A 14,756-nucleotide genomic window follows, 5' to 3' on the forward strand; every position below is an offset into this window, starting at 1 on the left:
GCTGATGCTGGCATCTTCACACCAGAGCACCAAGGTCATCCTGAGCTCCATTACATTTCTCGAGACATCTATTCTGTTTGACACAGATCTCACTGTGTAGCTCAGGCTGGCCTCAAACTCATGCATGGGGCAATCCTTCTGCCTCAGCCTCTCAAGTGCTGGGATGACAGGCATGTGGCACCACACCTGGCTCAAGGCACCTAATTTGTAAAGGGATACAGGGTTAAGAAACAAATTACATGCAAAAATGTCGGTACCAATTATATTTATTGCTAGAACCTTTAAAATTTTTAAAGTGTTTGAAAAGTACATAATGTAGAAAAAAAAAAGACATATATAAAGGTAGGAAGCCATCTTACATTTACAAAGTGCTGCAAATTTGAGAAATTAGAATTACAATTCTTGGATGAAGATATAAATTCTTGAAATACTCGGAGTGTGACAGAAAGGAATAGAGTACTTAAACGAATATAAATAAAAGTTCCTCAAAAGTGAATTTAACTTTTGTCAAACTGCTCATTAAGTGAACTGAACTTTAACCAAATACGTTCTCAGTGAACTGGTTTTACGAAATGTAATTTTAGGTGGATTCAAGTTTCAGTGAAACTGACTGGAAGCAAAGTACCCTGCTCCTCCTAGGGCCCCTAAACCTGAGTCTGGGGGATGCAGTGGATATACTTGGAATTCCACTGAAGGGTGGCTGGTCTGGAGTGGTAAGCTGCTACTAGGGAACCAAGTATAAGAGTGACCTGAGAGCAAGAGGTGACACTGCGTGCACACACAAGGCACACTACACGAACGCACCCACATAGGCCTATCCTGGCCACCAGGATCAGTACCTACGCATGTAAGTTGACCTGTAGCTTCCCAGTCACACCACCCAGCAAGTCCCACACCCACACAGCCACTCCACTCATCACCTCCAGCTAAGAAGAGCAACCAAGGACAGGCCTCCATCCAGCCTGCCCAGGCCCATGAGTCCCTGAGAAACAGGCAATGTGGGTCGAGGCCCACCTGGAGTGGACCCCCATTCCCAGCAGAGGCTTGAGGAGCTTTCCTATCCTTAGGAACAATAAGAACTTACTCCTAGAAAATGCCGGGGTTTCCACTTCTTTTTCTAGGTACAGAGAGGACACTGTGGGGGACGCCTGGGGGCCCTAGGTCTGATACCACATATGGGGTACAAGGGAATGAAGTACTGATGACGTCCTCTCTTCTCCTCAGCCAGGGACAGAACTCACGGATATACAAACATACCCTAGAAACAGAGGCCAGGATCCCACGTACAGAGAGCACTGGAGCCTGCCCGCTGCACAGCCAGGCCAGTCCCCCACCCAGCCCTCACAGCTCCCGCCTCTGCAGTCTGTTTGGAATGTTAGGATCTTTGGGTCTCTGGCTCTTGGGGCTCTCTCCAGAGGACTCTTCTGCCAGCACTGCAGAGCACACTGCTTGCCTCAGCTAGCCCCGGAGGGGCCCACTGGCCAAAGGACGTCGTCAACCATGAGGACGGCGGCAGCAGCAGCAGCGGTGACTCAGGCTCAGATATATTTGGCAGGAGGCTGTCGGGCACTGAGTCTCTGCATGTGACAGCCATGGCAGAGCAAGTGCCCATCCAGAGGGAAACAGCAGCAGCCCTCCTCGTCACTCAGCTGCATTCGGCAGTCCTGGGGAAGAAGACACCTAGTTCAGTTCAGCCCAGGCTCCCTGGACACTGAGGACCTCTTGGGAGTGAGCCCTGCTCAACTCCACAAGGAGGGAAGAAAGACCAGCTAGCCAGGGCAGGTGGGCTTAGCTGGTAGAAAGAATGGATGAGAAAATACCGCATCTGGGCACCAGGTGTCACTGCTGCAGCAGAAATAATGAGACAGCACCCCCCCCCACCCCTTAACCAGCAATCCTGGTTTTAGTGTGGATGGGGGAAGCCAGACACAAGTACTAAGGTAGGACCACAGAGAGTGGTTAGAGGACAGCAAAGAAGATGGGTTTCACTCTGTGAAACCAGGCTAGCCTTGAACTTGCTGTGATCCTCCTGCCTCAGCCCCAAGTACTAGGATTTCCTGTTGTGTGTACCCCCGTGGCCAGCAGCTTCCTGATACCCTCCCTGTGCCCTACATTTCCCATAGATGAATGGGACTTCTAGGACACGACAACTCTCCTCTCCCTCCCTCCCTCCCAATTGCAAACTACAGCCAACAACCTAGAACACAAGGCTCACCTCACAATGGTAGCACTCAAAGTGATAATCACGGTCCATGGAAATCACCCTCACGATGTCCTCACAGCCCTGAAACATGCAGAACCCCATGGGGATGAGAGCAGCATGATGTCCCCAACTCCTCCTCCCGCCCCAGTAGAGAAAAAAAATCACACAAAGGCTTCTAGGCACTCCCTAAGGTCAAGTAAACCAGCCTCCACTTTAAGATGCTTTTGCAGATCTACTGAGCACTGCCCAGCCTGTTTCTATGTAAGGCACTGGGGATGGGGGATGCTTGGGGACGCATAGGGTGGGGAGGGGGCAGGGATAAAGAGGTAAGCTAAGCTGGGAACAAGGAGGTCCAGTAGGGTCCAGGTTCTCATTGGCCCTTGGCTTTTCTCCCTAGGCTTACCCTCTACACATAGGACCCATCTACCAGCTTTTTTTTTTTTTTGGTGGAAGCAGGGATTGAACTCAGGCCCTTTCACTTGACAGGGAAGTGCTTATTCCACTGAGCCATCTCCCAGGCACCTCCATCTCCCAGCCTTGAGGGCTCTTACTCTGTTTTCCAGCTCTCACTAGGCTAGAAGCTCTGGGGCCTGGGCCCAGCAAGGCTGTCAGATACATCTAGGCCCGGATGTTGGGGTCAGGGTGGTGGCCCCAAGAGCAGAGTCACACGGGAATCTTGGAAGAGCACATTCCTCAGCACCACCACTTCCCCAGGGAGCCCAGGCCACAAGTCTCCACCCCTCCTGAGAGGCAGCCGCACTGGCTGCCCCACTGGCTGCCCCGTAGAAAGACGCCACACTGACCTCTGAGGGGAGGATGGGCTGGCCACAGGCCGCACACTTGGGGGCATAGTTTCTGAAAGAGAGAGGGCAGCAATGAGATGAGGTTGGGGAACCCCAGGACCCAGGCCTATCCCGCACCACAGGGCCAGACTTACTTGTGGTAATCAGTGACACAGTACACCTGGTTGGAGAAGTCCACGGTGAAGGGGACGCCGTCTAGGCATTTGTTGCACACGATGCATCTGAAGCAGCCCGGGTGGTAGGACTTCCCCATTGCCTGGAGGATCTGGCTCGCAAGGTGGGAGGACACTTAAGTCTCCCTCAGTGTCTCTCTCAGAGTCTCAAGTCTCCCTCAGTCCCAGCTCTCCAACTATACATTATGTTTTCTGTGCCTTCTACTAACCCATCCAACACCCTGCTGTCCTCACAGAGAAAAATGCTACTTGAGGGGATCCAGGTGTCGAAAAATGAAGACAGAAGCACTGAAAAAGGCGGTAGAGATCATCTAGGCCAGTGGATTTTAATTCTGGCTCTATTTTAGGATCACCAGGAAGCTTTTAAAACACATCAGTGCAATCAGGCATGGTGATTCAGGCTTATACTCCTAGCTACAGAGAGGGCTAAGTAGGAGGTTGAACGTTCAATACCAGTCTGGACAACTTAGCAAGATGCTGCCTCAAAATAAACATTAACTGGCTGAGGCAGTAGCTCAGTGGTCCAGTGCTTCCCTTGCAAGCAAAGGGCCTGGGTTCAAGCCTCAGTGTGTGTAGGGTGTTAATGCCTGGATCCTACTTCAAACCTTTTTTAACTGTGAGGCTGTGAGGGTTGAAAATTGCTGCTCAAATACTCCCTTTTTAAAAATTTCTTTTTCTTGTAGTACTGGGGCCTGACCACTGAGCTCCATCAGCAGCCCTTCTTTATTTTTTCTTTTCTTTCTTTCTTTTTTTTTGACACAGGGTCTCACTATATCGTCTAAATGCCTCAAACTTTCAATCCTCCTACCTCAGCTTCTCAGAGTGCTGGGATCACAAATGTGCTACCATGTTCAGGTTTAAAAAACAAAAATAACAACAACAAAAAAAGTCTCACTATTATAGCCCAGACTGGCCCTGAACTTGAGATCCCCCTGCCTCAGCCTCCCAAATACTGCATTACAGGTGTGGGCCACTATGCCCTGCCCGAATCCTTCCTTTAAAAGGAAAAGAAAATTGATCTCCAGCAGTGGTGGAAAAGGAATCAAGACTTGGGACCCCACACTCCCTGCTCAGGCCAAGGGCTGGCTGTGCCTGCAGAGTCCCAGAAGCCTGGGATGGACTGGGGGCTGGGGCTCATCTCACAGGCAGAGGGAAGGACTGTAAACAGCTGCTCTGGGGGAGGAATGGCAAAAATGTGACTCATGTGGTAATAGGTTCCTCCCTGACCTCTCCATATCCAGTTAGTCCCGGATTCCACCCCTCAGGCCCAGCCTGAAGCTTCAGCCTCAGCCTCAGCTCAAGGCACTTTTCTTACCTTCTCCAAAATCAAGTGACCACAGACGCAGCATTTCTCAGCTGCCTCCTGAAACCCTGAAAACTAGAGAGAAGACAAGAGGCAGTCACCCATAGGGGAATGGTGGATGGAGCCTCAGGGGTCCCAGTGTGGAAGCCAGTTCCAGATCCAGGACCCACACTCACCAGATAATCTTCCTCACAGTACACAGAGCCGTTGACACTGTAGAAAGCCTTGCAGCGCAAAGTCCGCCCTGGAAGCAGCAGAAAGGGAACTGGAATCTATCTTGGAGCCTGGGCCTAGGATTTCAGCCCTTCTGGTGCCACCATTCCCCGAGGTACATGGCATATCTAACCCGGACTTCAGTTCTGCTGCTCCTGATGGCTGCGTCTCCTCCCTCTCCACACCAAGTCCCAGTGGATGCAACTGGAATTACTGTAGTCAATGCCTCTGCTCACCACACCCTCCACGCTTGTGTCCCCCAGATATGTGTCTCTCTTGGGTGCCCACCTGTCACAGTGCCTGGCCTGTTGAGCTCTGCGTCAGGTTCTGTACCATTACACAGAGGCACATCGTCCCAGACCTGGCCCTCTGGGGCATTTCTGCCTTAGAGTCCCTGCCTCCACACAGCCCTGTCCAGCTCCTTCTAGGAATAGACTCTAAAAATGTCAGGGCACTGGAGACAAAATGCTTTGTTTGGGAGCAAACCACACCCTTTTCTGCCCTGTCAGGTTGCTCTTCAGGCTTGGAGGGACCCAGAGTCTTCATGGTCCGCAGCAGCCCAGGATTTCTCACATGCAGAATGGCAGGACCGTTTCCCACCTGACCAAACCCCAGGAACTGCTCCATGGTGTCTAAATCATCAGGGGCCACAAAGGAGGGAAGTCAGGGTGGAGAGTAGGCAGTCTCTCCAATTTCTGCCTTCTTCCCCACAAAACCTTCGCTTCAGCCTCTGCCCAGTGAATGAGAAAAACTGACTTAGGAGCTCATGATAGGAGGAAAGAGACCCTATAAAAAGGACAGAGACAAACGAACCTAAAGAAAACCAGAGAGAAGCTGGGGGAGTGAGAGAAAAACTGAGCACTGGAGTCAGACAGGCAGAGATAGGAGATTAAAGGTTTAGCAGAGGAATCAGAATGGGCAAGCAGCGGGAAGGGGTAATGAGAGAGGTGAGGGAGGGCAGGGCGGGGGAGTTAAGGCTGTTGGCGCACTCCCCCAGGGCCTCTGGAGCTAACAGCAGCAGTGGGCATTCCTGGAGCGTGATGTCATCAGCTTGGCACAGCCTGGTGGCCTCCACTCCAGCGAGGTGGCTGAACTCTGACCAGCCAACAGAAAACCCCCCTCCTGGCCCCCCATGGTTCCCCACTCCCCCAGCCCACACCCCGCCCTTCCCACATTCCAGCCTTTCACTGTCACCCCAGGCAACTCAGCTGCCCAAGACCAAACTCCACCAAGGAGAGGCTGAGGGCCAAGCTGAGTCCAGACTGGGCAAGCAGGGAGGCAGGAGAAAGAGAGAAGCAGGGAGGAGAGAAGGAGGCTGAACAGCGGCAGGGAGGCAGAGCAGCATGGACAGGGAAGCCAGGTAAAGCCCAGAGGGGGAAGCAAGAGGTTGTGGATACAACAGCTGCTCTGGCCAACAGAGCAGGAGGCCTAAGTTGTCCACAGCACTTAGGAGGGTCTGAACTCGGAGAGGCCCATACTCACCACAGGAGCAGCAGACAAAGCACTGGGTGTGGTAGAGGCTGTCGAGGGCCTGGCAGGCGTTGCTCTGCCCGTAGATGCCTTTGTTGCACTTGATACAGGTGCCTGAGGAGAGACAGAGGTAGTCAGCTCATACCCCATTCCCATAGCTAAGATCCAGAGATCCCCAAGCTTCACAGATTGCACCCTGTTGATGTGCCACAGGACCCAGCCTCTCACTCCTGGGCTACCTTCCTCTGGAGAGGAGAGGGCAACACAAAATGAGGTGCAGCAAGATCTTGGCTGAGGAGATCTGTTCTTGTTCACACGATTAACCAACAGTTGTGTACAGCACAGTACTCAACACTGAAGAGAACTGGGAAAGTCAAAAACACCGGCTCTTGGCCTCTAGGTACTCTGCTTCTGTGGAAAAAGCGTTCAACACGCAAGTGTGGGACAAATGGTCAGGGGCTCAGCAGCAAGCTCAAAACAAGAGCAAATAACTTCTAGAGAAAGCAGGTCAGCCCAAGGGAGCCTTTGGGGCTTTAGTTTTCCCGTCTGTAAAATGAGCTGCTGCTCAGATACACAGTGGTTTCTCTCCTCTGTACCTTGCAAGAGGTTTCTCAGGAGCCCAAGCATTAAAGCCACAGTCTTCAAGAGGCTCTGGCTAAGCAGAGGGCCCAAGAGTGGAGTGGTAGGGCTGTGGAGAATGTAGGCTGTGTTCAGGGAAGGGACCCAGGCCGCACAGGAAGGGAGAAAGGTGGCAGAGTCTAATGACCATGTTCCATCCAGCAGACACACAGAGCTGAGCTGCTCTTCTTCAAGACAGCCCCCAGCTGGGTGTGGTGGCAGTCGCCTGTATTCCTAGCACTCTGGGAAGCTGAGTAAGGGGGATAAAGTTTCAGATCAGACCAGCCCAGGCCACTTAGTGACTTCACAAGACCTTGTCTCAAAATAAAAACTAAAAAATGCTGGGGAATGTAGCTCCATGTCAAGTCCCTGGGTTCAATCGCCAGTAAAACACACACACACATCCCCCACTAAAATATGCACCTGGACCTAGCAGCCACCTTTCCTGGGTGTGTGCTTCCTCTCCTCCACTCCCCAATTCCAGGCCCATGAGTGAGGTCTAGGGCCTGTTTCTGGGGAGCAGATCCCAACGGGCCTGCCCCACCTCTCCCCCGGCACGCTGCCACACTCCCTGCCTGTCTGGGCTCATCCCAGGCTTTGCCCAGGGGCTTGGGAGTCTGTGCAGCAGCTGCAGCAACTGATGGGCCCAGGCCTGCCCTGCTCCCACCCTCTGGCAGCTGGGCAAGGATAAAGGCAAAGAAGAGGGCCCTTCCTGGGGCAGAGGGGACAGTGGAGCCAGGCCTGGGTTCCACGTGGTTCTGTGAGGGGAGGCAAGCTGACCTCCAGGAAGAGGTGCCCTCTGCTGAGTTACAACGCAGCCTCCTCGTGGAAGAGACCTGCCCAAGAGTACTGTCTGCCAAAGGGGCTTGTCAGAGCCATTCCTTGGAAAGTCCGGGAAACTACAGGAAAACTATAGAGGAAACTGCTGGGGCATGTTTGCTTTACCTCCTCTCACCCAGCATGTCCACACCTAGCTTCTTCCTGCCATTTTATTGCACTTTCTTTGAGTTCCTTTCTTCCTTTTGGCCCGATGGTTTGGCCAAACAGACTTCTTTCCCAGCTACCTCTCCTGGGGCTCAAAAGGAACCTGCTAAATGGGCCTGTCACTCAATCTCCCTTGATCAAAGTGATCTAGCATCATCTGATCTGGGCTTTCCTCTCTGGAGTGCGAGAAAAGAATTGGCTGGGGGTGGGGTGAGTTAAGCGGCCCATCTTCCCCCCCCTCCCCACCCCGAAGCCTGCTACCCCTGAGCTTCCTCCCCAGACAGTGGCAGCCCAGCTGCTGTCCTCTCCTTGTTCACATTTCTAGCCCTGGATTCCCAAAACACTGGCTCCTAGGTAGGGACACGATGGAGAAAGGTGTGGAGGAAAGGTTCAGAAAACTGAAAAAACCCACAGTCCTCGCAAAGGGGTGGGGCTGGAGTGCTTCTCTTCACACCGGAAGAATTAGCACTGCTTTACCTAGCGAGATAGTTATTGCCTGTGGATTCGACTAAAGGATTGTTCAAAACCGCAATAACCCCCTTAGCTGGGACGTCTTGAACAGAGTGAAGAAGGGAGGCTGCATCCAGGTTTCCCTAATTGCCGCAGGAGGTAAGGAGCTACTTCTAGCCTGAATTTTAACTATGTTATGTATGGCCAAAACTCAAGACCAGGTAACTTCTTGTAGTCATGGAGGGACGAGTTCCACCCAGGGGTGATGGTGTCTTGGTAGACATGACTTCTGCTCTGACTTCAGAAGCCTGTGAAATGAGGCTCCTTAAATGCCCACCGTGCACCTCGCCGGCAGGACGGGGGCCGGGTAATACTTGAGTTCCTGGTTTCCGTCCCTGGGCGCTCCATCCTTCCTCCTAAGCTCCACTTCCCGGGCAGGCGACACTGTTCCGCGCGTGCTAGGAAGCGCCCCACTCCGGGCGCGCGCACCCCACCCCTCGGCGGCCCCGCCCGCGGGCACCTGGAGCGCCGGGGCAGGAGTCGGCACGCACGCGGCCCGCCCGCCCCGCGCATTCCCCGAATTCCTGCGGGCGGAGCCTGGGCCGGGTGGGGGCGCCTCACGCCGGAGCCTGTAGGGGCACATTGGTGACGGGGGAGGAGGGGTTCGGGGCAACAAGGGACTGGGATGCTCTCTATCCTGTGGGTCCCCTCCCTACAGGCTTCCTTTCTATGGCTAAAACTGAAGCTCTCTAACGCTTGAAGTCGGGACTCGCGAGATAACCGGCGGGTTACATTTAGCAGAAATGAGGCATCCTGGTCCATTTGAAACCCAGTAGGGAAGGAAAACGCGCTCTAGGACCCGCCCCACCCACCTCTCCAGCCTCTTCTCTAATCCGGCGTTTCTATCTCCGACCCCTGGACCCTGGCAGTTCGGCCCGACGGGGCACTGGGGAGTCGAATGCGCCCCCCTCCCCGGCATCCTAGCCACCTCTGTCTCACCGAAGTAGTCCTCTCGGGCTTCGGGCTCCCGCATCCGGGCTCGGGCGGCCTCTGGAACGAACGTACTCGGTGGCTCCTCGAGACCCGACGGTTCGATTCCCGAAGGTTCCCGGCGGGAGCTCACTTCTCGGCTCCCGGCGCCTGCCGTCAGGCGCAGCAAAGCAGAGAGCTCATCCTGGTATCGGGCGCCGGCCGCGCAGTCCCCGTAGCCGGTCACCGAGTGTCGTCCGGGTTGCGCCCCACGCCTCTCCAAGGGCCCCGCTGTTGCCCCTCCGGCCCCGACCAGAGCCCCGGGACTGCCCAAGGCAGGGGGGTAAGAGTGGCGGCTTTCCTGGCAGCCGAACCCAGCTGGCCGGTGAGCGCACAGTCGGTCCAGGGCGGCGTGGAGCTCCGGGTAGGCGGACGGGACCCCTCCAGGGGAATAGCCTCCCGGGGCCCCGGCCAGGGGTGGCCCAAACAGGCACGGTCCCGCGGGCAGGGGGCTCCCGTGGCGCTGGTCGTAGCCCATGCTGATGCCGCTGGTACGGTTGCTGCAGGGCCGGCTTCCTCCCGCTCCGCCGGCCCCCGAGCCGTCCAGCAGCAGGCTGCCGCGGGGGCTGGACGGCTTGCTCGCGTCGCTGGCAGAGCTACTGGCAAAGCTGGAGCGGGGACTTAGGGCCGGGACCGTGGTCTCCAGCCGGAAATCGGGGGGTAGTGACTGAGGTAGAGGCAAGGCCCGGGTGGGCGGCTGTCCCCCAGGAAAGGAGCCTTCGTAGCGCTGCGCCTCAAAGGAGCCGCGCGGATTCCGCTCGGCGTCCAGGGACCCTTGCTCCCGGGCCGGCTCCAATGGCTCATCCCCTGAGCCCCCGTTTGCTCCTCTGGGCCCCGATTTCCTGGGTCCCCCCAACCCACTCAGGCGCCCCTTGCCTGGCCCGGGGGTCCCATCAGACCCAGACCGGGTAGCTTCACCCTTTCTGCGGCCGAACTTGGCGCTGCCGGAGTCCGAGAGTCTTAACTTCTCCAGCAGGCGGCTGGCTTTCTCCCCTAATCGCTCCATGCCCTCGGGCCTGGGGCCTCCAGCCCCCTCCCTGTCCGGCACCCTGCAGCTGCTCGGCGGCGGGATGCGGCTTCCCCGGGGGCACAGGGCAGACACTCGGGCTTAGCGGGCCGCCCAGGTGCCTGGCGCCGGGAACCTCGCAGCATCCCCCGGCGGGAGGGGCCGGGTCCCCCCGCGCATCTGGGGCCAAGCGGGGCTGGAAGGGCTGCCCAGTCCGCAGAGCTATCGGTTCACGCGTCGACTTGTCCGACAGCCCGACTGTCCCGGGCCCCCGCCCCCTCTTCTAACACTCGGCTCGAAAGGAACTTCTCTCCCAAACTTTTGTCTGCCTGGCCGGATCTACTTTCCTGGAAGGGCGGAGCGCGGTGCGCCCTGCAGCTCTGGGGGTGTCTGCGCAGGGATTCGCGGTGCGTCGCGGGGGGCGCTGGGGCTAAGTGCGTTGGGGGTGGAGACTCACGACTTGGACCCTAGAGGAAGGCAAGGGCCAGGTTGGGCAGCTGGGGGAGCGCAATATCCAGGAACTGGAATGAGAAAATGTAGGGGGAGGGAAAAGGGGGACTCTTTGTTTGCAGTTGGAATGCGCGGAGGGGCACCGTGGAATGTGGCGAACCCGGACGGGGCGACTGGGGGCTGGTTCTGCGCAAACACCGTGACTTTGTTTCTAGTGTCCGACCTGTGGGAGATGGAGAGAAGACGGTACAGGAGCGGTGAACAGAGAGAGAAGAATAGAGAGGAAAACAGGGCTAATGGAGAAAGGTAGATATGTTAAAAGTTCGAGGACTTGGAGGTAAAGATAGCCCCAAAGAGTGGAGAATTCCATATGGGGAGGTGGAAGACGGCGAAAGAGAAAGCTGGGGCAAAGGGGATGTGGGAGGACAAAGAAAAAGAACAAGTTGATCTGGAGCTCTTGAGAAACACGGAGAACCTGCACTGAAAAGACAATACTTTCTTAACCCACACTTCTGGGATGGTGGAGCACCCGGGTAGATTTACGTGTTTGTAAAATCAGTAAAAAGGAGAGACGAAAAGGTTTGGGACTGGAGCATACCGGGGGGTGTGTGTGTGTGTGTGTGTGTGTACTGTAAACCTATAAAAGCATTGAAGAAAGGTTTGGGACTAATCGCTACCTTAAGGGTAGGAAAGACAGAGTTAGATAGACACCCCCTGGTGTTGGGAAATGAGATTTTTAGCAAATATTTCAGGTAACTAAAGGGATGGGAGGTCTAGTTTCAGCTGGTGAACACCTCCCCTCCCCCAACCCTCCGCATTGGTTGGTGATAAGAGTATGCATTAAGAGAAGAAAAAGAAATTCCAGTTGGTTAGAGGAAGTAGCAAGTGGAAATGATGAGGTAGAAAACATGTCGGCCATACTGGAAAATACCCTGGCTGAAGCTAAACACTGGCCAACACGGTTTCTGTAGACTAGCACATTAAGGGCAAGAGCCTGAGGGAGTAGAATGTGGAATTAATATGACTCCTTTGTATTTAGACAGTAAATGAATATGAAAATTGAACTCAAACCATGCATATTATTTTTTATCTCATATTGGAACCTTTTACTTGTGTGTGTGTGTGTGTGTGTGTGTGTGTGTGCTGGGTCTCACTATGCAGCTCTGACTCATAGTGATCCTTCTGATTTGTGCCTCCCTAGTCCTGGATTACAGGTGTGTGTCACCACACCCGTACTCCCATCGCCTGGATCAGCGATCCTGGGGACAGGGCCGGCATGGCATGCGGTACCAGGGATCTAACCCTGGCCCCTTTAAGCAAGCACTTAGTCCACTGAGCTATACCACCAACCCTTGGACACCTTTTGTATTAGTATATCCTTAGAGAATAGGAAAACAAATAATTAATTTGGTACAAATATTTGGCCTCTTCATCCAAGAGGCATTGTTACTAGGACCTCATCTCTCCTGAGAATCATCCTGTTTCTCAGGCCAGACTGACAGCTCTTTCCAAATCCAGGAAGTTTCCTATCATTTGGAAGCATAGAGGACTGAAAGGCACCAGTCACAGAGAGGTGCTATCAGGTTACATCTAGAACCTGTTGTGAGCAACATCCTCAGAATTAACAATAAGGGTTTCCCTCCTTTCCTGACTCCAGACAGGAAAGAACCTAGATTCTTCTCTCAGTTACTTACATTTGATCCTTTAGGATGAAGATGAGAGAGTAAACCTTAGAAAAATTTGAGATGCGGAAGTTGGTGGTGGCAACAATGCACACAGCTGGGATTAACAAGCCTGCCTTGTCAGGAGATGATGGGAAGCACAGATGAGTGAAGAAGTGGGCTGCCCTGACTTGGCATGCTCTGTAGTGTGCGTGACCTCTTGGTAGCCACTGCATTGGCCTCTTCATCCCCAAGCCTTTAAGTATGAAGTACATATACAAATTACTCACATCTGTAGCCCATACTTCTTTCTTTCTTTTTTAATGTATTTGGTACAGAGTCTCACTAAGCAGCTGGGACTCATAGTAATCTTCCTGTTTTCAGCCTCCCCAGTGCTGGGATTACAGGCGTGCATCACCACCCCGGTCTTAGTGGCTGGCCAGGGATCAAGCCCTGGTCCTTGCATTTGCCTAAGCAGGCTCTTAGTCCACTGAGCTATCTTGCCAGCCCTAGACCATACTTTCTTAGACTGAAAAACTCAAAGAATTGTTCAGGAGACTGAGGCGGGAGAATCACAGGTTTGAGCCAGCCTGAGAAACAATGAGATCCTGTCAAAAAGTAAAAATAAATAAATAAAAACAAAAGCTACACATGGTGGCATATACCTGTGATGCCAGCACTCTTAGGGTAATATTCTAAGTTCAAGCTCAGCCTGGGAAACTTAGAGACCCTGACTCAAAAAAAAAAAAAAAAAAAGATTTAAGTCAGTGTGAAGGCTCTGGGTTCAATCCCGTGTCACACACAAAAGATATAAAAAGGGCCAGATATGCAGCTCAGTAGTAAAGTGCCACAAAAAATCAGTCCTCCATATCACACACCCCAAAACCTCTCCAGTTACTTTTTTTTTTTTTGTGGAACCAGGGATTGAACTCAGGCCCTTGTGCTTGCCAGGGAAGCACTTATTCCACTGAGCCATCTCCCTGGCCCTCCAGTTACTACTAGCATTTTTCTTGCTTTCTGCAACTGGTTCCTCCAGCATTCCTGCAATAAATGGCACCAGCCACTTAGCCACTTAAGTGACAGACCTGACCATCAACCCTGTTTTCTTCCCTTAACCTCAAATCCTATAAATCTCCAAGTCCTGTCAGTCAGTTCTGCTTCCTACATACCTGTCCAAGCTGTCCTGTCTCTTTGGCACTATACTGTGTCAGGCCACCATCCTGAACCAGTGCAAGAGTCTCCCAGCTGAGGCAGCCTCTCCAACCTGTGTCACACCCAGAGTGCAAGTGATTCTCCTCAAAACTGCTATCTTTTCCTGCTTAAAACCTTTCAATGGTTTTTCACTGTGCTGAGCTAACTGTGGTACTCTTTAAGGTAGTTGTTTTATTTTTGCAAACAGGGTCTCAATAAGCAGTTCAGGTTGGCTTCAAACTTGTGAAAATCCTGTCTCAGCTTCCCAAGTGCTGAGATTGTAAGTATGGACTACCACACCCAGCATCTTTAAAGTGTTTTAAAAGGTCTCCTCTCTATCTCTCCAGCTTCTTCTGTCAGCATTATGCCCTCTCTGAACCAGTCTGCAGCAAATTAACTCTTGTTTGTACTTTCTCTTGCCTCTGGACCTTTTGTCTGCTGTACCTGCTAAAAACACTTCCCTGGCTTCCTCCCTTCTCTTGGTTAAATCCTCCTCACTTTTCAGGCATCAGCTTAAATCTCACTGCCTGTGAGAAGGTTTTTGTGACTTCAGGAGTAGACTAGCTGCTATTGCATGCTGCATCCCTCCACAGGAACGCGTCACAGAACGCATCATTGCCTACTCAGGCCTGGCTTCCTGGCTACACATCAGAGCCTGATCATAAACCTTACAGTACATCACTTCTAGTAAGCAATTAATATTTGTTGTATGACTGACAAAAGCTATTTTACCTCTCAATCCATGTATGTGTAGGCATATATCTTCCCCAAAATACAGCGTGGCTGATAGGACTGAAAAATAGTAAAGTAGGAGAAAAGCTGCCAGTGAGACGTGGGAATTTTTATTCTTTAATTTCCTCATCTGTAAGATGGGAATAATAAAATCTTCCTCATATGATTTAATAAACAACAGCTATTATTAATATGTATATCTCAGAATCACGTCCTTGGACGACTGTCCACCAGGTGGCAGTATAGGGCTGGGCTGGTCAGTTCTGCTGCGGAGCAAGGCCAGCAACTCGGGAAGCAAAAGCTAAAACCAAGACTGCTTCCCAGGAGCTTGGAGTGCAAGGGGTGGCAGGCCAGGGGACTGACTCAGTGACTCAGACATGTGCCAGGAAGGCCTCATGCTTCTCAAACCCATATTCCTGTCTCATCCCAGGCTCCTCTGAGCCACCGTATGCTCAGGAATAAGCATTTGC

At 53.0% G+C, this 14,756-nt stretch overlaps 1 protein-coding gene across 3 annotated transcripts; it reads right to left on the bottom strand.

Annotated features, from left to right (window-relative positions):
- Positions 1–248: 248 nt before the first annotated feature.
- Positions 249–10,607, bottom strand: Ajuba (ajuba LIM protein). Of its 3 annotated transcripts, none has more exons than XM_004646650.3 (8): positions 9,217–10,606; positions 6,178–6,279; positions 4,659–4,726; positions 4,495–4,557; positions 3,141–3,271; positions 3,007–3,058; positions 2,216–2,284; positions 249–1,664 (listed from the first exon to the last, which is right to left on the bottom strand). In XM_004646650.3, exons 1-8 carry the CDS (start codon positions 10,250–10,252, stop codon positions 1,539–1,541), a joined length of 1,647 nt encoding a protein of 548 aa, XP_004646707.1. In that variant the 5' UTR covers positions 10,253–10,606; the 3' UTR covers positions 249–1,538. The 3 variants fall into 3 exon arrangements, with proteins under 3 accessions (XP_004646707.1, XP_023562695.1, XP_023562694.1); XM_023706927.1 differs by lacking the exon at positions 9,217–10,606 and adding an exon at positions 6,405–6,494; XM_023706926.1 differs by lacking the exon at positions 2,216–2,284 and having other exon boundaries at positions 9,217–10,607.
- Between the last annotated feature and the right edge of the window lie 4,149 nt (positions 10,608–14,756).

This window comes from Octodon degus, unplaced genomic scaffold, assembly GCF_000260255.1.
Source record: "Octodon degus isolate 3935 unplaced genomic scaffold, OctDeg1.0 scaffold00276, whole genome shotgun sequence".
Taxonomy (NCBI): Eukaryota; Metazoa; Chordata; class Mammalia; order Rodentia; family Octodontidae; genus Octodon; species Octodon degus.